The sequence below is a fragment of the Fusarium oxysporum genome, chromosome III, assembly GCF_013085055.1.
Source record: "Fusarium oxysporum Fo47 chromosome III, complete sequence".
Classification (NCBI taxonomy): domain Eukaryota; kingdom Fungi; phylum Ascomycota; class Sordariomycetes; order Hypocreales; family Nectriaceae; genus Fusarium; species Fusarium oxysporum.
In genome coordinates, this window is record NC_072842.1 from 4,543,734 (window position 1) to 4,566,007 (window position 22,274).

Consider the following 22,274-nt stretch of genomic DNA (forward strand, 5'->3'; position numbering starts at 1 on the left):
TGCAAGCATTCGTCACCCACCTCGCGACTGTGATATTGGTCGTAGCGCCATTTGTGACTCTTACAATAATGCCGCCCCTTGGCTGATCCCACCAACACCACCTTGACATAACGTACGACATTCCTAAGCTATAGTGTACACCGAGGCCGGAAAACCAGTTAGTTATCGGGATGATCTTATTCTCCACGCCGACAAGTTTCGGAATAAGAGCCCTACAAGACTTAAACCTCAAGATCTCATCAGTACTGTCTTCTAACCGTTTCCAAGGGTGTACCATTGGAGGTGTGAATGGGGAAAAACGACGAATTTCCAGGCCACTTTGCGGAGTACTGTCATCCCGCTACATGACAAACCACAGCCGCAGCTCGAACACCCAGCCGCACGCACAACGCCCAACAACGAGTTGTTTGACACTTCCTCCTAGCGAGTATCCCTTTATATCCCTATCTGCATAAGCATATCCCTTATTTCTTCATTCATTACATTCCAACCTTTCACATGTTCTCTATGATCCTTCAATTTTCTCCAAATTAACCATCCGACACCACCGAAAATCAAGAGGCCTCCGAGTACTGCGCCGACCGCTATGCCTGCAGCTGCTCCTGTAGATAATCCTGAGCTTGGGTTAGCGGCTGTACTCGAATCTGCGTCTTCGTTTGAGGATGTACCAGTCGTAGTAGATCCATGAGTTATCGGTATGCTCGATGCTGATGTAATGACGGACTTGACGCTGACATTGAAATGCTGCGATTGAGTTTCTTGGCGTCGATTTTTCGCACCTTCCAGGACAAGGAAATATACTGAGTCTTCGTTATTCTTTGTGGTTCGAAGAATGTCGTGTCGAAGCATCAAGTCTTTGGTCTTCTTTGCATCATCTTACAGGCAGCTTCGTTAGCAAACAGATTATAGACATGCAAAACTCGGCGTGCCTTACATTTCTCCAAAACCCACGTGGCAACTCTGGGAGATTTGTCGAAGCCAATATTTTGGTAAAGTTGGAGACAGGCCTCTTGAAGGTCTGTTTCCCAAGCGATCCGTATTATTGTCCCATCTTCATAACGTGATTGGTATTCCTCAATGAGATCGTCGGGGGGAGAAGAAATTTGGACTTGCAACAGACCAAAGTGGCAAATGTGGCAACTGTTTGGAAAAAGAGTGCCGTGTTATGCACGGTAACAAGCAAAAAGACCCCAAATAGGGTGTGACTTCAATGAACACCGGATTATGGCTCTTTCACAGTCAATGAAGTCTGTATCTGGGTACTAATCTATCAGGTGGAAATGAACGAGCAATTTCGAACAGGCATGGTCGGGTGGTAGATACGTTTTAGTTGATGCAGGAGCTTATGCCAAGTAAAACGAATATGGATTATTAAATGAACCAGGGCTCACATTCCTAGGAAGCCATGAAGCCGTGCAGCCGACAATCCCTAAGAGGATTAGGGTTGGCCCGAGCTGCGAACTCAGAATGATAGTCTGACTTTGTTCCTGGGATTGAGAACAACTACCAGACCTTCTGATCTTTGTCCAGCAGGTGAGTTGATGGGTATTTGCCAGCTCGTCCACCTATTTACCAGTAGCTTCAATTAAATATGCTTGAATCACAGATTAGAATCTTAATGCCATTCCATCCACGTGTTTTCCGCCTGTCAATGCGCATCCCGATTTGCCTAGCTGCATACAGAAGTGGGACGAAACATAATCAACAGCACAACAACCAACAGAGCTTTGCATTAGTAGAAGCAATAGACCGAGTCCTGGAACCAGATGCACCAGTAGATTTCCCAGTCTGGAAGGTGGATAGGCCAAGCTGAATGAAAAAGCAAATATTGATAGGTCAATGGCTTGAAAAGGGGGGTTGATAATAAATCACAGCTATGCTGGATGACATTGATTAGGGAGTTTGCCGATCAACCCTATGTATGGTGCTAGTAGACTTTATGGTTAATAGAATAGAACTAGTTGGATATTCAAACCATTTTTTACAGCACCTGGTGGCTGGTCGAATAGTTCAAACTGAACATGCGCCCAAACCGATCAGCAATGAGGCTTCCCTAACGCGCAAAGCATTTTTCTGATAGGCATCCCAGCGGTTATCTTCCTGATTATTATGGTTGAGATGCTTGCTCTGGTAGTCATATCATGCCAACTGTTGTTGTCTTATCATGGGGAGAATGCATTTTGCTACATTTAGACTGATTTGATGGCTTTTCGAAATAGGTTTCGGGGCACTGGCTCCAAGTTCGAGCGACCCAAAGCGCATCGACCATACGAGGTTATGAGAACCTCTTATGTCAAGTACTCGAGGTGAGTCTGATCTCACTTATAGTCAGATTACTAATTCAACCAAGATCAAGGGCCTCCACCACACCAACTCATGAAATTCGGTAGTCCCTATGGGTACAGATTAGCACATTTTCGGTATCTTAATAGGTTAAGATATAAATAAAGATCTGATATCTTGTTAAATAGCCTTATTAGTCAAATGAGCGAGGTGGCTCTGTCTAGCGTGTACCCACAGGGGCTACCGAATTTCATGACTTGGTGCGGTATGTTGCCAGATCGCCAATGTGCTCGTACAAGGCCAAGTAAACAGATTATTTACGTTGCCTCTTCATTTTCTTTCCCAACCTAAGGTGCCTCGTGTAATCCTGGACGGCTCGCCGCATATTCTGAGGGATGAGTGGTAATGTCACTTGGAAGCTCAACCTTTGTTTCCAAGGAATAGAAGTGATGCTGTTGATCCTGAGCCCCTTCTGTTCCATTAACATTCTTTCTCCCCTTCCCTACTCGCCGCCAAACGAACCATCCGATACTGCCGAGAATTAAGAGACCACCAATGATGGCGCCAGCGGTTATACCTGCCGTCGCTCCTTGAGATAGCCCAGATCCTGAATTTGTGGATGAGCTGGTCGAGGCGGGCTCCGTATCTGTCTCTGATCCTGCCGTCGATGTCGATGCGTGTTGCTCAGAGGTCAAAGTTGCCAGTCCCGGTTTAGTGGTAGTTGCTGATATACTACCAGATGTAGTCTCAACAGCTTTAGGTGAACTGACATTAAAGTACTCCGATCGAGCGACTCGGCCTTGACTGGATTTAAAAAGAGTAAACCAGTAAATAGAGTCCTCATTATTCTCTGCTAATCCGAGAAAACCATACTCAGCCAGCCAGTAACTTGGATTCGCCGATCCATTTCCTAGGCACCTGAATTAGCAAAATGAGTGCAAAGTTGAGAGACTTGTAATGCCATACTAGCTAACGATGAGTAGGCACTGACCCCGTTTAGAGAAACTTGATGAATTTCGATGGCAACCTGGTCGATGTCTGTTTCATATTCGATCTTGATCTTGTCGCCTTGCTCATAACGTTTGTTTTTGGTCATGTCGGTATCAGAAGGCTGCTTGGAGCCCGATTCCGGAGGCTGGATGAACTTGGAGTCACAGCAGGCCAGACTGGCAAGTCCAGCAACTGTTAGAGCAAGGGTTGTTATCACACGCATGGCGGCCGGGTTAGAATTTTAGAATGCCAGATGGGATTTTTTACAGTGACAATAGATATCAAAAGGATTGGAAACGCTCTAATAATTTATGAGAGCTAGTACTTGCGTTTTAATTGCTTTATTAGACTGAACTAAGTGGACTTTTAAATAAACCAGACCAGGATATGAAACAAGATCGACCTGCTCGTTTCTAGATTTAGCAGAAGGCGGAAGGCAAGCGGAAAAGGGCCGCTGAACTATTAATTACCCTAGGTTTTGAAAAGGGGCTTGGAGATAAACAACTCTATTAAAAAGAGAAGGATATATGCTTCGTGCTAAAGATAAGAAGAAAAGAGCCTTGAAACACCTTAATTTATTAATCTTATATATGGCCTTTAAGGTTGTTAATAGCATGCTGGTTTCCGAGAAGGTTGTCGAATAAGCAGCTCAGCGGTCGCGTTTCTCGCCATAAAGCTCCCCTCATATCTCAGGATATCCAAGTTAACCCAAGGATCAGAGATCGACTTCCTCGGAAAGTTAATGTAACCCTTTCCCGTCCAAACCTCATCGCACTTCATTCCCAGACCAACTGGAATGAATTCTTGAACAGAGGGGGGCTGACCAACGTGTGGCGAGGGGATGTTGCGGAGGTTGAGCATCCATCTGTCTGGTGGAGGCGCGTTGGTGTCCATTTGCTCAGGAACGAACTCAAACTCGACCATTTTCCTTCCTGCAGGTCTCTCTGTGCTGCCGGTGACAAGCCGAGTACCTGTAAACTCTTGAATAACACTCTTTCCCAGTACCTTGGGAAAGCCAAGGAGCTCGCGACCAGCGAAAATGGCGGCATCGTTGTCAAGAATGAAGAGAAGATTATAGTAGAACTTGTTGCCCTTGTAGGTCACCTCCACCTGATGAGCATATTCAGTGTAGGACCCAACAGGGCTCATTCCGTAGCTGAGAAACAGCGAAGTCATAAGCGGCTCTTCCTCCAGTTCGAGAACATCTGGGACAAGATGGGTGACCTGAGATGCGGCAACGCGATAAGAAATGCCTACTGCAGTAGTATTGGTGAAGATTCCTCTTGCTCTTGAGTATGCTGGGGTAAATATTGGCATTGATTCGCCATTCAGAGGTAACGTTCCGTTAGGCATTATTGCGGTGGGTTTGTGCATGTGTCAGAGGCGGTTGGGAATGTCAAAAGAGATGCGTTAATACTAATGTGTAAACATGCCTAAGACCCAAAAATGAGATTATTACGTTTATTTAAATAAATGGTTTGCTATACTAGTATTTTTCTCCGGCAAACCCGCAGTCGTCACGTTGATGCTGTTTGTTGCGTTGACCGCATACCTCGCCTTATTAACCTCGTGATTTGCTGACGTTGTCTGCAGATGGTGCTGGGGCTGAACATTTGCATGGTGGGTTGATCGAGGAGTCCTCATGAGTTTGATCAACCCACCATATTTCCGTAGTGTCCGGGGCATATGTTCCTCGGCTCGCGAAAGTCACACCACCACGATGAGCCCACTCGTTTCTTTGTCTGTCACGATCATCGAATACGCTAGATGCCAATACACCGCATTCACAATTCTGGGTTTTAGACGACTGGTCTAAGCAATTATCATGTTAGAAAATCGTGGGGGGTGTATAAATCGGTTAAAATTACTGAACAGCATTGTATATATAGAAGATAGGGTGCGAAATATATAAAGCTCTTCGTGTTCCAAGAGCGATTTAAAGGCACGTTGACACTTAAAAGTCTAACCCACGTTACTAGATAGCATTTATATAGAGTGTTAATTAAGTATCTAAAATATAAAAAAGGCAATGAAGAGCTTGCATTAAGTTTATTTTATAAGATAGGCAAATTTCCAAGGTCAGAAGCTTGATAGAGGGTGACCCGTGATGGCCCCTCTTATCACGCTATGAATCGCATTCCCGAGGGTCCCGGTAGATGTTTTATTCCTGCTTCGATGAACATGGTCCAACTTCCACTTGATGCATGAGCCCTTTTTTAATTAACAAAAATGGCGCGCGATCCTTTAGATAAGACCTCACAGCACAGGCGGCGGCAGAATGCCTTGGCGCAGCGGAACTATCGTATGTTATACCTGCTAGTCTTGTGCACGTGGCTGACAGTCTGAACAACAGGCGCGCGGCAAAAAGAGAGGAGACGCATGCTGGAGAACCTAGCTATCTCTAGCATCATTTTGCCATCTACCCTGGATGTCTTATGCACGCATGGGGTAGCAGCGGCGCAGAAGAACTATCAAGATCGAGCAGTCGGACCAAGTCAGCTGACAAGAACCATGTGCCCTACTATCGTCGATGCGGATTTTCATAGTCCAGATATCGCACCGGGATTTACGGCCTCCGACTTCTTCTCCTGTATCGATTCTTGCCCAGAGACGGAACGTCGTACTTTTTTCCTACTGATGACAAAAGAGCTCTTCGGTATCCGGGATATTATCAAATATGGTCTCATTTTCCTAGGATACCCCGTGAGCTCTTCACTTTACAACAACGCCATGCACCTTCCAATGAACCAATGGCTTCAAGACGTTCAACAAAGTCTAGGCAGCTTTGATCTCAGAGCCGCAACTAAAGCCGGTATTAGTATTTTGGGAAAGCTAAACATACCATCGGGACATAATTCCAGGATTCACGAGATAGTGACATCTCCATTGAGTCACTTCCAGACTAGAGACTACATCCTTCTCTGCCGAATTTCGTTTGTATCGGCTGTTTTCATGAATGCACGACATCTGGGAATCATATGGCACGACCTCATATCTTTTGAATCTAAATCGCCATTTCCTCGCTTAAGAGAGAAGCTCATACAACAAGAATTATTAGATGACGGCGAAGAACCTACCGAGCAGGCAGCGCAAATGCGTCTGATACTCAAGGATTACTTAAAGAACATACAATCAGACCTTGTGCCTACACAGGCACAGCTAACCATGTCTCATCACCCAACACTGGATCTGATCCCATGGCCAAAATTTCGTTCCAAAGCCATCACCGCAGTACACTCAACCCCCCCGTTGATTGACAGAGAGGATTTCTGTCTTGACTTACTCAACGACGGTCTTCGATGCTGGGGCTTTGCTAATGGGAGCTCTTTGCCCTCCGCAGCACCCTGGGATGCCCAGAACTGGGAAGCAGCGCCGTGGTTTCTGGAGAAGTGGGAGCATCTTACTGAAGGGAGAGATGGAGATGAATGGAAGATAAGTGCTCGGTGGTGGTCTATGGGTGCTAGGTCGAGTGTATAATAGAGAGCAGGTATAAGCTTATTTTAAACTGTATTTGGAGAGAATGAGTAAACCAGAAAAATATCATGACTATTATTCTTTAGCGAGCGCGACTATTGTGCCGAGGTAAGCATCGATTTGATCATGACACCGCCAAGACCTGTAATCAACGTTTCCTGCATTAGTGCTAAAAGTGCATAACGCGTTATGCATATAACGTCACGTACAGAAGCCGAGGTATTGAGGTTTTGTAGTATTCATTGCTGAAAATCCTTATGAAATCGAAAGAGTTCTTCGGGTCAATTACTACACCTAGACAATCTGTTAACTATTTGGACCAAAGAAATGGTGCCATAAACCAAGTTGTTGGGGCACATCTGAATATAGTGAAGAAACCGAGCCTTTTAAGACCAAGTTATATTTAAGAAGAATATCCAGCTTCCTTTGGTCGCGTCCACAAATCCCATCACATATCTAACTACGACACACTCATATTTATCATGCAGGCATTCCAATACGGTGGACCAGAATCGCCGTTTGCCCTTCAAACCCTCCTCATTCCTAAGCCAAAACAAGGACAGGCCCTCATCTCAGTCAAGGCAGCCGGCCTTTGTCATACCGACGCCCACTATGTTGACGGACACAGCATCTCTATGCTGGGATCTCTTCCAATTACTCTTGGGCACGAAGTAGCCGGAACTGTCTTCAAGCTCGGATCAGAGCCATCCCCAGTTCAAATCGGCGATCGCGTGGTAGTCGCCCTAGTAGCTCACCCCGTTGAGAAGGCAACCCGATCCACAACAATTGGGCTTGGCTACGACGGTGGCTATAGCGAATTTGCGATAGCTCATTATGAACACCTGGTCAAGATTCCAGAGGGAGTATCCTTTCCTCAAGCAGCTGTTGCCACGGATTCAATCTCCACGGCATATCACGCTGCAGTTGTGACCGCTGGGGTCAAGGAATCAACAACTGTCGCAATCATTGGAATCGGCGGCCTCGGCCTCAACGCAGTTGCGATATCGGTACTACAAGGCGCTAAGGTCTATGGAATCGATATCAACGAGGATAAACACGACGATGCGAAAAGTTTGGGAGCGGTCGCGTGCGCCTCCAGTCTCGCGAGTTTCCCCGACGTTACATTCGATGCCGTGATCGACTTTGTTGGATCCACTACAACAATTTCTGCGGGAGTTGCCGCCGTGAAGAAGGGCGGAACTATTGCGATGGTGGGTCTCAATGGACAGGGTGTGGAGTTCTCGTCACTGTTGTTGGTGACGAAGAGTATCAGTTTGAGGGGCTCATTTGGCGCGTCGAAGGATGAGTTGGTGGAGGTGTTGAAGTTGATTGCCTCTGGAAAGATCGCGCCGAAGTTGATGGAGATACCGTTTTGGGATGTACCAAAGGGATTGGAGGATATAAAGAAGAACAAAATTGAGGGCCGTTTGTTTGTCCGCCCCAGTCTGGAATAGAAGAGCATTCCATACGAGTTTTATAATATGGATCTTCCTAGCCATTTCTTAATCTTGATTATATCTTAAGATTATAATATACAATGCACTATATGCCTATTTCCTGCTAGCTTCGATGAGTGGTGATAGGATTCTCTTAGATCCTTCGAAAGTATAAACTGCCAGGATTAGTTGCCCACGGCAGCAGGTCTCATCTACATATCCCGCTAGTCTAGCGGCCATATTTCGGCAGATGGATCAGTAGTACATGGTCTAAATGACATATCTGAAGATACAGATATCTCGGGTGCTTAAATGAATTGGTAGAGACAGCCTGGCTTGGAGTAATGTGTCGCCCTTGTATAGGACCCGGCTCTATTTCATAGAATAGTAACGTTTTCTCTATTGGCATTTAAGCGTCTGAAGAGTACTTCATCATGTAATATACAATGGCAGACCTACGTTAAGTATTGTACTTATACTAGGTTATGCAAGTCCCTGAAGCGCTGCAAGAGTTTTAAGGGAGTCATAATCTTCAAAGGACAAGGCATCCAAGCGAACCTGGTACTCTCGTTTGGGTCGAGATGTAACAGCCAGGAATGAATGATCGGCGCGTGTATAGACACTTGTAGCAGGTGATGTTTGTGCCGCTTAAGCGAATTCCTTGCAAAGGAGCCGGTGATACGTTGCCGGTGAAGGTGGTACTCCGTATATGGTAAATCAAAACGGTATCCTTGCAGTACAGGAAGAAAGGCCGGATCATGGTGCTTTGCAGTGATCTTGCGTGACAAATTAGTCACTGGTATAAGACTCTCTGGGCTTATTGTAACCTGTCCGAAATCAATGACTGCGAAGGAGGTTGAGGGATTGACCACCCGAAAGGCTATCAAGTAACATTACCTGAGAACAAAGGCAATAGGGATGCATGCGGCATCGAACGTACAAAGTTAATTGAAGTCCATCGGTTGTTCATCATGATTTTATATGATTCGCGATATTTGACCTGAACAGTTTGAACCCATGTCAACAATCTCTGTTCTGTGTCGCGAAGGGTTCTGGGTTGGTTCACAAGTTCAATTCTGCATCACGCGAGTTGGGGACTTACCAACACCGCATGTGCAGGCAACATTATTTCTGGACATTGCCTGTCTGCTTCATAAGAAAGCCTATTCTGGTGCTCGGACGGTTCATTTATGACGGCTATCTCTAGTCCGTTCCAAGAGTCAGATACCAGCCGAAGCTAATTTGAGACATTGGGGGAATTCATGATTGATCCGCCAATTTATTAATCTATTAATTCTGAAAGGGCGTCGGCAATAAAAGGTTCCGGCTCCTTTCCGTGAGTGTCACAAGAGTTAAACTAAGTTAGCGACAGTAAGCCTCCCTAAACAACCTATTATCCGCAAAACGTGTAGGCCGATCATTTTCCACCGTGTATTTTTATGTCATCTCAAGCCCAGTATATACCTCTATCATGTTGAATTAAACAAGGAAACAGTGCTGGCGGCTATAGATCAACTTGGAAGTGAGTCCGAAGTCTCTCACCGTAAGTGTAGAAGATCCACGGAACTGGAGTAAAAGCAAGGCAGATAAAACCAAGCACGCTGTTACCCCAACCTAGTCCAAGAGTCGAGTACAGAGGTTCGGCTGTAAGGTCAAGGAAGGCTCCGAATGGTGAACGGACGAGCATGTTGGCCGCCAAAGCAGAAGCAGCCGCCTCGGCTCCAAACGAATCAACTAGGTAAATCTGACCAGGGATGACGACAAAAAGGGAGCCGAATCCCACAATGAATGTGCCAATGATAGGGACAATCCAGTGAACGCCATTCTCTGCTGTCCAACCATAGATGAAAAGACCAAGTGGAGTAATTGGGCCGAGCCATTTCATGAGAAGAAGACGATCCTCTGGTCTGGGAGCGGCATGCTCGTTGCCCTTCTTGCGACCAAGGAGCTTGTCGCTGAGGACAGAGAACATGAGTAGACCTAGACTCATGCCGATTCCAAGACCAAGATATGCGAGTCCAGCGACACCTGGGTTGAACCCGTACACATCTTGGAAGACGGAGGGGAAGGTGGTGAAGAGTAAGAAGATGAGGCCGAAGAGAATACCGGTGTAGAGCGATACCAAGAGGACGATTGGAGATAAGATGAGCAACTTTAGTGGTCGGACAATAGCGCGCGCCAGCATTTGACCTGGAGTCTCATCTCTGCCCAACTTGGCGACGAGTTTCTCGTTACCAGTTTGTTTGCGCATTCGAAGAGCTTTCTTTTGCAGGATGACGGTGTAATTTGTTTCCTTCATGAGGGCAAATGTGACAATAGCGATAATGCCAGACTGGGATAACTGTTAGCAAATGGAATTCTTTACAGATCGAGCAATGACCTACCAAAATGAGGAGGATGCGAAATGTCCACCGCCACCCAACGTTCTCGGAGACGAATCCTCCAATGATGGGACCAATCACCTGACATCAGGTTAGCGCAGTGCAATGCAGTGAGTGAAGAGATACTTACAGGTCCAAGAAGCGGTCCAACAGTGAATAGAGCCATCGCTTTTCCTCGCTCCTCCTGAATGAACAGGTCTGCGACAGTGCCCCCGCCGATACTCATGGGACCAGAGGCAGCGCAGCCAGCGATGATTCGAAAGACAAGAAACATGGCGACGTTGGTGCTGAAAGCACAGCCAATTGTGAAGGCGATGTATACCAAGTTGCAGAAGTAATAGACGACGAGACGCCCATATAATTCTGAGAGAGGTGCAAGGAGTAGAGGACCTAATGCGAAGCCTAGAACGTATAGACTAACTGTCATAGCTGTGACAGTGGAGTTGGTGATGTTGAATTCATCGGCAAGCTCTGCCGCTCCTGGAGCAAACATGGTAGCAGCCAGGTTTCTAATTGACAGTCAGTGACATGTTCATCGTGACAGATACTCATGACTTGGAGGAGATACTTACGCTGCGAGGGTGAACAGGCTCACAATGGCCAGGTGTATATTCTTCTGGGTCTTTGACCAATTGAGTGGATGTTCAGGATCATTCGGTCCATCCCAATCAACAACATTAGGATTCGATTGAGGCTCGTCGACAATAGTTCCAGTAGGTGACAACGGCTTCTCTTGAGCCTCATTCCCAACATCCTCCCCAGTACCTGCCTCCAACTGATCATTCTGAAAGCCTGATTGCGACATCTGGGGCGTCGTCGACATGGTTGCTGCGATGAACAAAAAAAAACAATGGAGTATTTCCTTTTTGGACCAATCTGGCGATAATTAAAATGTGATACTTCTTACTGGGGTGATAAGGCAACAGTTGATACGTGCATGCTGCATGCGACGTGGACTTGATTATGAGAGTGGATCTGCAAACACAGAAAACTTCTCATGAGGTGGTTTGTTATATGGCCATTGGTGATGTGGGTGAGGTCGCACAGTAAGCTGAGTAGTTGTCTGCAGGGCTGGAGCATCGGGCCGGACGTGGGAGGGACGGAGGATCGGAGCGGAGGATCGGAGCGGATGATGAACAGATCCGGGGAATAACAGGGATTGTGCGTCAGATGCAGGACAAATACCGTAACTTGGCTTATTCGCTCTTGGTTAGAATCTCACTCTGTCAGCACATTATCTCTCAACGTAAAAATTAATTTGCTCTTTTTTTCTCCGACCTCCACGGCCGCACACTTTGACTCCGTTTGTTTACATTTCCCGTCCGAAACTTTATTTGTCTATCATTTCTGTCCCCAAATCCATGGCGGACCAGGAATCGCGTCCTGCTGAGTGGGGTCCTGGCAAAACACCCCAGGGCAGAGCTCGTCTACCGTCAAGCAGGCCACGCGAAAAGCCACAGCTGTCATGCAACCTGTGTAGAAGGAGAAAGTACGTAACTATGCAATGCACTTTGCCGTCTCTCTTTTCCGTTTCTCTCCGCTTTAACTTGACTCTATTGCAAGCGAATGCCCCCACGTGCTGACGTTTGCCCTGTTGTAAGACTACGATGTGACCGTCAAAGACCCTGCAGCAGCTGTGTACAACGAGAGCTCGGCCTGTCGTGCACGTACGCCTCTGACAGAGTTACAGGCGGCGATGCGGCACACCAGCCTCGTGTAACCACACAGGACCGCATCCGCCACCTCGAGAGTCTTGTTTTCGATCTGATGCAGCAATCTTCCGTCAACCAGGGCCAGCACGGAGGAGGAACACCTTGTTCCCCCGTAGGCAGTACCCGTTCCCCCGTGGACACTGCTGTGACTACACCCGCCGATTACGGGAGCATGCAGTCCACGGGCGGAGGAGCGAATTACGTGGGGAGTTCGCACTGGGCTGCTGTTCTCGACGGGATTGCCGAGCTCAAAGATCATTTCGATAACGAGGAGGAGGCGTCTCATCCTGATGTACAGAGTGTTGAGTCGCCTGCTGCTGACATGACTGGCCCCCAGTTGCTCTACGGCTGCCCCAAACCCGCTAGCAAGGACGAGATACTGGCGTCGATCTTAACCCTAAGCCGCCCGGTAGTAGACCGATTGGTCTCACGCTATTTTAACTCCTTCGAGATGTCGCCCGGTTAGTCTTGTCATCCAACTTTATCGTGCAACCACCCATGCTGACACCATGCGCCCCAGCCGTGCTGCACAGCGTGCAATTTCTCAAGGAAGTACGGAAGCACAACCCTATCGCCTTATTCAGACTTACTAACTCATTATAACCTTAGTATGAAGACTTCTGGGATGACCCATCTGCAGTGTCGCCCCTCTGGTTGGGCCTTTTGTTCACCATTATGTGCTTGGCAACCCAATTCGAAAAGTTCCGCCTCGACCCTGGCGTGCAGTCCCCCGCGGCTCTGTCCATGGAGAGAGATCTCCAGAAGATGGCGGATACGTACAGGCTGAGGATTGGCCAATGCCTTGTTCTTGGCAACTATACCAAAGGTGGTCCTTACGTGCTGGAGACGCTTATGCTGTACATTGCCGCTGAGGTGTTTTCGAGCACGGATGCGGAGATCGACATTTGGATCCTGACGGGGAACACGGTTCAGATTGCCTTGCATATGGTAAGGCCAGGGTGCTCTGGTGTTCATTCCCTGACTAACGCGTCACTAGGGCTATCATCGAGATCCGAAGCATTTCAAGGGCATGTCGTCTTTTGTTGCGGAGATGCGGAGAAGGGTCTGGGCAACTCTTGTTGAGATGGATCTTGTCCTTTCTGCTCAAATGGGGCTACCAAGGATGATCAAACAGTGGCAGACTGATACGCAAGAGCCGTCGAATCTTCAAGACAGTGACTTTGACAAGACCACGGTTGAGATGCCTCCGTCGAGGCCAGACACAGACTTGACGCCAATTCTCTACCGTCTTGTCAAAGCAAGATTGATGACAACGGTCGGATATATCTGGGACTTTGCCGCAGATGTCCGACCGTACACATACACTGAAGTTGAGAGAATGGACAACAAACTGGATGAAGCACGCAAGTCGATCCCAGACTGTCTCCGATGGCACTCCTTCGCCCGCTGCATCACAGACTCACCCCAGAACATCATGCAGAAAGTCGTTCTAGAAACACTGTTCTACCGCGCAAAGATCGTTCTCCACCGAAAGTTCATGTTCGGTCCCCCAGCAAACTTCGCTGATTCCAAGCGCATCGTCTTGGAATCAGCACTCAAGCTTCTAGATTACCAACACATGCTGCAAGAAGAAACACAGCCCTTCTGTCAGCTCTACCAAGAAAGGTGGAGAGTTTCGTCATTGGTCAACCATGACTTTTTGCTAGCTACGAGCATCTTGTGTTTCTATCTGCAGAACACGAAACGCGAGGGCATGCAGGTTTCTGAGTCAGCGCCGATGGATGAAACCATTCTGGTATCCCTCAGAAAATCTTACGACATTTGGTTGCAGTCGAGTAATTCATCGAAAGAGGCGAGAAAGGTTGTGAAAGCATTGACTGTAGTTCTTGGAGTCAGCAATACTTCAGGTACAGATTCAGGGTTTGACTCGAGCATGTCATTCGGTGTTCCTTCGGGGTATGCATCATCCAGCATCAACGATTATCAATCAGGTAAGTTGACCAGGTACTCACTAAAGAGGAAGAAAGACAGTGCAGTGTTCAAGCTGACAGGTGGGGTGATAGAGATCCCAGCCGGTCTCGGCTCACAGTTTCCAGTGCTTGATGGCACGATGATGCCGAACTGGGCCACGTTTGCGGATGATTTACTGGCTGCGCCGATGGCTACCCCGAGTAATGAGTGGCAAGTAATGGATGGTAAGTCAACCTTGAGGGTCCCATGTACTTTCAGGGTTTAATAATTAGAGCTGTAGAGACGGTGGATACAATGGGGTCTTTGACATGGCCATGGAACCTGCAATGACATGCGTTGGGAGGGGAAGTGGATAATGAGAATCTAGACTGAGAGGATTAATTTGGCTACAAAGGGTGGGAGCGGTTAATTCCGTGATAAACATGCAATATTCCGCCATTTGTTGAGCAATTGCCAAGTTTTTGAGACCAATCATTACGACAGAAACAGTTACCGTGGGAGCTTGGAGACGCCTGGTTCGTATACGAAAATTAATAGCGAATTCGACCCCTGTATTTCCCCTCTGGCTCAACACTGAAACTTGTGAATGCGGGCCGTCCCGAAACGGACGATGACGAAAAGGTACTGGGCTGTCAGCGGAAAAGCGTCCTGTCACCCCACGCATTATTCACCGAGTACAGAAGTGATGAACCAAGGATTAATGTTATAGAGTAAGCGGGGATATTAACAGACAGGTTCATGATGTGATGAGTTATTTGCCGAAGTACATCTCACGAAAAATGAAGAGGGGCCCGCCTGCAGGTGATGAAATGTAGAGCACAGCCCTTGATGGATGGACAGGGGCCTATCAAAATTGATCTTCTTATCTGCGGCGCAGTTCTTGTAAGCGACAAACAGGAGATTCCGGAGCCGAAGTGATTCATGTGTCCGAGTCAAGTTTCTGGTTCTACTGGGAGAAGATTTCGAGAACAGAAGGCTCCGGCTTTTGCTTGTGAAAGACTAAACCAAGTTGCCATTAGCGGCGGCAGATCTAGCTAGGTACCCGTAAGACCTAAGCCCATGAATTCCACAGGGGTACGCGTCGTGTCACTGGCCGTCTTGGCACTACAACCTCGACGACAGAGAGTGCGGGCTGCCGTAAGCTTCTTGGCGTGCATTTGCGGGATAATACTGAGCTCACACGCCGCCGATGAAAAGGCACATAGCGCCATCTCAGATGCTATGCAACTTCGGCAGTACCGTGTTACCCATGGGGATTACCCCATTGGATCGGGGCAGAGCACTTTGCTTCCGTAAGACAAGGTTATGGAGGGGGGTTTAAGCGGCAATTTGTGTCAAGACACATTAATCGAGGGCATCCTTCGCCTTGAATCAGAGATGATCTTAAACGGCACATTTTGGATTGATTGGTCGTGACATGTTAACTGATGGTGTACTGACAGGTGGATCATTACCAGGATATAACTCAAAAGCATATTTTAACCTTCGCAAAAGAGGTCTGAGTAACAGCTACGAATAGACGAGCTGAAAGATTAGACAAACCAACGTACATATTGTTTGATCCTTCATCGTAAATATGATATCAGCCCAAGGTTGTATCTTTACATAAACACTCGGCGGCAATTATGTATTCTGATATGTCAGCCCAACAACTGTAACCTGTCAGCTTTCCATCCAAGGCTTATGTCGCACCAGAAATTAAGCATGTAGTATACATAAATTTCTAGCGCTCGGTTAATGTACCCTTTCCCCCCAAGGATTGCCATCCTCGCTCTTCCGTCAGAGAGTGGTCTGAGGTCTTTAGAATGCTGACCACCTTTTTCTTTGCCAACATGACTGCATGCATAAACCTTGCCTCGCATCCTTCTCAAGAGGGAAAATCGTCAAGCTGCGAAGCAGCTTCTCAGCACAAGGAGCAAGGATTAATTGAGACACTACAGGCAAAAGTCCTATGCTGGTTTTGTCTCCTCTGGAACAATTATATAGGGAGTTCCCATATACCTGATAGCCAGGCCACAAAAAGCTGCTGCTGTTACACACCGTTATGACCTGATTGGTACCAGTGACGTTTTCACTGCAACGATTCTCCTTTTTGTCAATGCCCATGTTGGGTTCGTGCAACGTTTGAGTCAAAGCCAAGTTTTAAGTTTGACAGCACAGAAACATTCTCCCCACGGTTACCGACACTCTGGTTAAGCATATAACATATCATAACACAATGTCAACGCGGAACAGCCAATCCATCCGGTCCAGCTGTGACCGATGTCGCTCGCACAAGCTCAAATGCACTGTTTCTCCAGAAAACTCACGCTCGGGGCCCCATAAATGCACGAGATGCATCAGGGCACAAGTGACATGTGTCTTTGGTCCGCGGAGCCAATCAAAGCGGAGCTCCAATAATAAGAGCAAGCCCGAGAAGCCCAAACCTGAACTTGAGCCTCCGCAGAAGAGTTCACCGCCTGTCTGCTCATCGTCGTTTGCTGGGATGAACCCAGGTTCACCTGGGGCTTGGACTCCGTGGATCGACGAGCTTGCATGTCAGGAGACAGAGGAGCCGCTGCCTATTGATATCAAAACGGCTGGTGACGGCTCAAGTCTGAGTGATGGGGATTTCTGGGCGGATTTGGGGATGAGCCAAGGGTTAAATATGTTGGACCTTGCGCCGTCTGCTATGCCGACAAACAATTATCATGCGCAGTACCCGGCTGCTTTTGATCACATTGCACCACCTGTGACCGAGGCTGGGCACTTGATGGACATATCGGAGTCTTCGGAGCATACTCCGCCACATGCCATTGTGCAGCTGTCAAATCTTGTAACAAAGATCCACGAGACCTCAAAGTCTCTCGAAGAGTCTCCGTGGTCTAATGTTCCTGACACAAAACAGCTGCAAAACTACCCAATTGGCCGCGTATTGAGCCTATCTCAAGATTTCTGCTCCATACTCAGTTGGATCTGGGGCAAAAGTACCATCTCCTCCGACGGCCATTCGTCAGGAAACGGAAGTTCTCCAACCCCTTCGGCAGAGATGCTTGATTATGCCGAGGTACTATCATCTATCAAAATGACCCAAGATCCAACCACGAGCTCCTCCATGGCCGCTTCGGTTGACATGCCGACAATGCTACTCGTTCTGAGCTGCTACACATCCCTCATCAAGCTGTACAGCCTTGTATTTGCCCATTTTCAGAACCACCTCTCTCATCTCCCTGAAACTCCGCCTCCGTACCCTTCCCAGGCGGCGCTGGCCTCTCATAGGTGGGGCTTGCAGCTCGGAGAACTGCCCTCCGCGGACGAAACGTGCACCAAGATTTGCACGGCCGTTCAGGTTCTTCTCGATGCGTTCCAGTCCGTGGAAGATGTCGTTGGTCTTCCGCGGTCCATCAGCGCTGTTAGGCAGAGGACATGTGATATTGAGGGGATGGACTTTAGCGCTGAGCTGGGGAGGACGTCGCTTTGGACTGATTACATGGTGCATTTTGTTGTCAGGTCAAATACGATTAGGGCTGATACTGAGGAGTGTGAGGAAATGAGAGAGTTGTCAATGAAGGTTAGGTCACTTAAGGCGTTGATCAGAGAAAAGATGAATCTTTAATAGTATAGGACTGGACGCCAGAGAATATACTAAAGGTAGAAGGGCTTTCATAGAGTAGATATCTAGGTTGCATATTAAAGAGTCTAAATTCAGAAGTTTTCGCGAGGCACTATTCAGTAAATATTTGATTATGGGTCATGACTTGGGAGTTGGTGCAATGCCGCGCTCTCACCTTAACTTTGCAGTCAAGACATTATATCATCCTTCCATCACTTCCTACTTCCAATCTACAAACTCTCGTAACCAGAATCTTATCCATATCCAGCATGAAACTCACACGCTGGTCAATTACCGGTCTCTGTATTCATGATCTTTAGTTACATTTATCTATCTCACTTCCGTCGCTGGGTAGGGAACTCACAGAGCTAATCTTAGCTACTACTCAGAAAGATGACACATCTCAAAATCCGGCGATACCAAGTATAGATGCAATGTAAGATTTCCACAAGGAGCAATCTGAGGGTTTCGTCCCCTGGCACGTTAAGAATTACCCAAGTTGGATTTGTAGCCTTTCCATACACTCATTTAAACCAAGAATCTTCTTTTCAATCGTAATACAAGTCATCATTTACTAAGTCTGTGCCCTTCCTTGAAGCGACCTCAACCTGGTTGTATCTACTGAATCCTGAAGGCGTAATTCTGGTCTGGAGACGATCATATAGGAAACGACTCAATAACAGGAAAGCTGTATGATTCGTCTAATCATGAAACTTCCTCTATCATTCTCCGTCTACATGGGATCCCAGCCTTGCCCAGAGTAGACGTCCTAAGGCTGAAGGACACCAGCGGCTTACCGTCACTGCCGGCTCACTCACATCGTTAGTCTCTCACCACCCGCAGCCACTTCTCACTTTCGGAGAATTGATGACGGTTAGGCTTGCGTCACCAAGACGGATGTTGCCGCTGCCAAGAACGCCCTCCAATCCCCGTGGACTTTCGGCCTCCGATGCCAAGTCTGACATACAACCCTATAAAATCACCGAAAAAGCCCGATTGTAACTCCGACGCGCTAATCACCGCTGTGTCATGTGTAGAGAGGACACTTGTGTTTCAGAAAGGCTTTACGTCCGTGGAGCTGGGTATTTTCATGACTTGGCAGTCGAGTGCTAATGGCGTTGGGAAAGAGGATATGAGCATGGCGGTGTGAGATATGAGAGAAGTGTCAAGTTAAAACTAGAGCTATATTGTGTAATTCAAGTCTCAATTTGGAATACAAGTTTCTTTCCAGATATCCTCTTCTCTCTGATATCTTCAATACCACCAAGGACCTCTGGGAGACCACCTTGCTTGAAAACAATGGGATGAGGTCTAATCAGCCCCTTATCAAGAAGTTTCCGTAGAACAGCCGTCCAATAAACACCAAAGTCTCCCATCTCAGCATTAGCAGGTCTCCAATGAGGCTCCGGCCAACGAATCTCCTTTCCCAGCATCTGCGGCCCCATGATCCAGTCTGGTTTGACAACCTTGCGCGTTCTGGCCACAGCTTCTGAATATGGCTCCAGAGCAGTGTATTTACCGCCAGCGCGGCCGATGGCTTGGTAGCAGAACTGCATGCTTGACGTCGTAGAGATGCAGTCCAGAGCATACTTGATCTTGTTCTTGGTGTACTTTCTGATATCGGAGGTGCAGTTGGGGTCTTGGTAGTCAAAAACAGCGCTGGCGCCGTATGACTTGACGAGGTCAAAGTTGCGGGGCGAACATGTTGCGATGGGCTCAAAGCCTGCAAGTTTGACGAGCTGAACAGCTGCGGTTCCAGTGGCTGACGAACCGCCGTACACCAAGACTGGTATTGGCTCAGTGGTTGGTTCAAGGGGGTTGCCAGGCAGACCTAGACTCTTGAACAAGGCTAGGCCAGTGGTCATGAAGCTGATGCCCAGAGAAGCACCCTCCTCGAAGCTAAGATGAGGCGGGATCTTCAACAGAATCCACTCCACAGCAGCTGTGTACTCAGAAAAAGCACCAACATGAGGGTCAAGAGGATTCATCCCCATGATAGCAGTACAAACACGATCTCCAACATGGATATCGCACTTGGTCGCTTCAGGTCCAACCTGTTCTACGACACCTGCAAAGTCAAAGCCTGCGACTGCGCCGGGCGTGACGTAGGGCCCGATCATCTTTGTGTCGACAGGATTTACCGACACAGCTTTTGTTTTAATCAGGACTGAATCACCAGTGATATCAGGGACTGGCTCTGTCTTGGAGAGGCGAATTCCTCCCTCTGGAGTGCCAACCAGGGCTGTTTGGAGACGTTGAACCATGTTGACGGGGTAACAAGAGAAAATGATTAAGTGCAAAGTTGGTTTGCAGTGAGATTTTCTTGGTTTCGACACGATGAGGACATCAAAAGACATGTATTTGTCATATTCCGCGACTGCACCAATCTCGCAAGTTGGGCCCCGAAACGGTTCGGCAGGCGCTGCATTATCATCGCATACCGAAAAAGTCCGAGAACAAATTTAACAAAGTCGGAATTTTGGTTTCTTAATAAGAGAATGAAATGATATGATTTTTCAAGGTGTTCAATCGCCACGATCGTATCACCTGTTGGAATTGAGGTTGGATAATTGTCTGCTCGGACATGTACGGATTGATGATCAACGATCAGCTAGATAGAAACGAGACTCTCACCACGGAACAAGGTCACTTTACCATAGATTAAGATGAGGAAATTTAATCACTGTGAAAATGAACAAAACCATTCATTGAACATCGTGAAAATACTGAAAAGGTGAAAGAGAGGGAAGACATGTATTTTTACAACGCGTCAGTGCAATACTGAATATCATAATTTTGCCTTACCCTGAACTGTCCACTGCTCCCCACTGCTTTGGCCCCGCCAAGGTCTCATCCAAGTCACTTAAGCACGGGTAAATGACTCCCCTACGTCCAGCCAAGTCCTTGGCAAATCACAGCGGCTAAAGTGATCCACAGTGCATCTAACCCTGACATTCCCACTAAAAATAGCCCAACTTAAATCTCTAGCTCAATTGACACTGACCTCCGGTTCCAATCCCAAAGTACGCCTCCTCATCCGCACCCCCAATAACCGACTCAACAAATCCCGTGTTACCGGTCCCTTCAGGCCCAGGCGCGCTGGTAGGATAATTCCAGAAAATATGCTCATGATCAACCTGAAACATCCATCGTTGTCCACCCGTTCCTTTCGCAACGAACTCAACTATATACCCAATGTTCCTGTCGCGATACGCACCTGTGACTACATCATCAGAAGTCGCGTCGTTTCGCTTACTCAAGATCAAAGAGTCTTGGGAGAAATCCTGCTCTTCGTAGGTAAGAACTTGATTTGCTGCGCAGACGAGCTTGTCGTCGCGGTAGAGTCTTGCCATTGTGTATGGTTTGCAGCCGGTTTCGGGTTCAGAGAAAATTCGCATTATTTGCATTGCGTAGGGCCCGACTTGGGCGCGGAGATAGTATGACTCTGTCATGATTTGGGGCCAGGTGTATAGTGTCCAGACGCGGTCCATGCCGCCGTTTGCAGATGGACCGAGGACGAATAGCTCGGATGTTGCGCTGTCTTCAGAGAAGAGAGATAGCTCTGCTTTGACAGCGGCTCTTCCCATGGGACGAACATAGTGTACAGAAGGACCTAGCTCAGGATTGGTGTCGAGACCTGAGTCTCCAGGTAGAGCTTCCAGTTGCATGGTGCCATCTGCAACACCAGGCACAGTAAAGACCAACATAGTCAAAGAGCAGTCTCCAGTCACAGAGAATGAGACTTTGCCTCCGCTATCTGCATCCTTCCAAAGACCAGTGATATGTCCATCTTTAGAAGTGACGATAGACTCTGGGAAGTACAGATCACGGTGCCAGGTATGTCCATCAGGCCAGATCGTAAAGATCTGAACTTTGAAGCCTCCGTGCTTCAGACCCTCAGCACTTCTGTTGATGCCAATCGAAATAGCTGACTGGTCATCTTTGGAAACACCGTCAAAGTACCAGAGCTCCCAGCCCGTTTGTGAGATTGCATCAACGAACTTGGGGAAGACATTGCCTGAGCCGGGGATGTAGGGTGAAGCAGGAATTGTTTCTGGGGATATCGATGTCTCGATATTGAGATGAGACACAATCTTGCCAGACATTTTGAGTCAAGAGAAAGTGGATTGAGGAAACGAACTGTGCGGTGGTAATGACAGGTGTCGAGGACGGAGGTCAAAACCACTACGGATGTGGTGTGGAACAAGGCCGGGCTCTCGAGACTCTGTATACTTGATCGACCCTGCGAATGGATTTCTCAGTAATCTGGTCAGATTTGTCTGCATTCGGTCGCCTCTCAAACAAACCGAAAAAGTCCGGCCAACATGACATGCTTACGTCGCATACTGTTCTGCTGTTCCGCCACCGAAATTGTCCGAGAAGGATTCGTTGGAATCATTCAACAGAGCAATTCTATTCATTCGGAACAAGTGTATCACCAATCAAGGAATATGTCGTTATCATGAGGCTCAGT

The 22,274-nt window shown here is 47.6% G+C and overlaps 9 protein-coding genes across 9 annotated transcripts; 4 read left to right on the forward strand and 5 right to left on the reverse strand.

Moving 5' to 3' along the window:
• Positions 1-2,630: 2,630 nt before the first annotated feature.
• Positions 2,631-3,496, reverse strand: FOBCDRAFT_199301 (uncharacterized protein; the record flags this gene model as incomplete). The annotated part of the gene is made up of 2 exons (XM_054703979.2): positions 2,631-3,193; positions 3,250-3,496. 2 exons carry the CDS (start codon positions 3,494-3,496, stop codon positions 2,631-2,633), a joined length of 810 nt encoding a protein of 269 aa, XP_054559954.2.
• Positions 3,497-3,770: 274 nt separating this feature from the next.
• On the reverse strand, positions 3,771-4,771 carry FOBCDRAFT_219426 (uncharacterized protein). The gene has a single exon (XM_059609531.1). The coding sequence runs from the start codon at positions 4,645-4,647 to the stop codon at positions 3,880-3,882; it is 768 nt and encodes a 255-aa protein (XP_059466998.1). The 5' UTR covers positions 4,648-4,771; the 3' UTR covers positions 3,771-3,879.
• Positions 4,772-5,424: 653 nt separating this feature from the next.
• Positions 5,425-6,845, forward strand: FOBCDRAFT_157908 (uncharacterized protein). Its single transcript, XM_054703980.2, has 2 exons — positions 5,425-5,575; positions 5,627-6,845. The coding sequence occupies exons 1-2, from the start codon at positions 5,503-5,505 to the stop codon at positions 6,748-6,750; spliced, it is 1,197 nt and encodes a 398-aa protein (XP_054559955.1). The 5' UTR covers positions 5,425-5,502; the 3' UTR covers positions 6,751-6,845.
• Positions 6,846-7,027: 182 nt separating this feature from the next.
• Positions 7,028-8,201, forward strand: FOBCDRAFT_179542 (chaperonin 10-like protein; the record flags this gene model as incomplete). Its single annotated transcript, XM_054703981.2, has 1 exon — positions 7,028-8,201. Exon 1 carries the CDS (start codon positions 7,230-7,232, stop codon positions 8,199-8,201), a length of 972 nt encoding a protein of 323 aa, XP_054559956.1. The 5' UTR covers positions 7,028-7,229.
• A 1,153-nt stretch (positions 8,202-9,354) lies between these two features.
• FOBCDRAFT_179543 (major facilitator superfamily domain-containing protein) lies at positions 9,355-11,581 on the reverse strand. The gene is made up of 4 exons (XM_031177693.3): positions 11,137-11,581; positions 10,695-11,073; positions 10,568-10,645; positions 9,355-10,515 (listed from the first exon to the last, which is right to left on the reverse strand). The coding sequence occupies exons 1-4, from the start codon at positions 11,385-11,387 to the stop codon at positions 9,688-9,690; spliced, it is 1,536 nt and encodes a 511-aa protein (XP_031048826.2). The 5' UTR covers positions 11,388-11,581; the 3' UTR covers positions 9,355-9,687.
• Positions 11,582-11,781: 200 nt separating this feature from the next.
• On the forward strand, positions 11,782-14,769 carry FOBCDRAFT_219437 (uncharacterized protein). Its single transcript, XM_059609532.1, has 6 exons — positions 11,782-12,053; positions 12,166-12,737; positions 12,797-12,828; positions 12,886-13,224; positions 13,274-14,228; positions 14,301-14,769. Exons 1-6 carry the CDS (start codon positions 11,926-11,928, stop codon positions 14,471-14,473), a joined length of 2,199 nt encoding a protein of 732 aa, XP_059464544.1. The 5' UTR covers positions 11,782-11,925; the 3' UTR covers positions 14,474-14,769.
• A 1,657-nt stretch (positions 14,770-16,426) lies between these two features.
• Positions 16,427-17,906, forward strand: FOBCDRAFT_179547 (uncharacterized protein; the record flags this gene model as incomplete). The annotated part of the gene is made up of 1 exon (XM_031177698.3): positions 16,427-17,906. The coding sequence occupies one exon, from the start codon at positions 16,427-16,429 to the stop codon at positions 17,801-17,803; it is 1,377 nt and encodes a 458-aa protein (XP_031048831.2). The 3' UTR covers positions 17,804-17,906.
• Positions 17,907-18,996: 1,090 nt separating this feature from the next.
• Positions 18,997-20,064, reverse strand: FOBCDRAFT_249160 (chaperonin 10-like protein; the record flags this gene model as incomplete). The annotated part of the gene is made up of 1 exon (XM_031177699.2): positions 18,997-20,064. One exon carries the CDS (start codon positions 20,062-20,064, stop codon positions 18,997-18,999), a length of 1,068 nt encoding a protein of 355 aa, XP_031048832.2.
• Positions 20,065-20,784: 720 nt separating this feature from the next.
• Positions 20,785-21,906, reverse strand: FOBCDRAFT_271718 (uncharacterized protein; the record flags this gene model as incomplete). Its single annotated transcript, XM_031177700.2, has 1 exon — positions 20,785-21,906. One exon carries the CDS (start codon positions 21,904-21,906, stop codon positions 20,785-20,787), a length of 1,122 nt encoding a protein of 373 aa, XP_031048833.2.
• Positions 21,907-22,274: the final 368 nt, after the last annotated feature.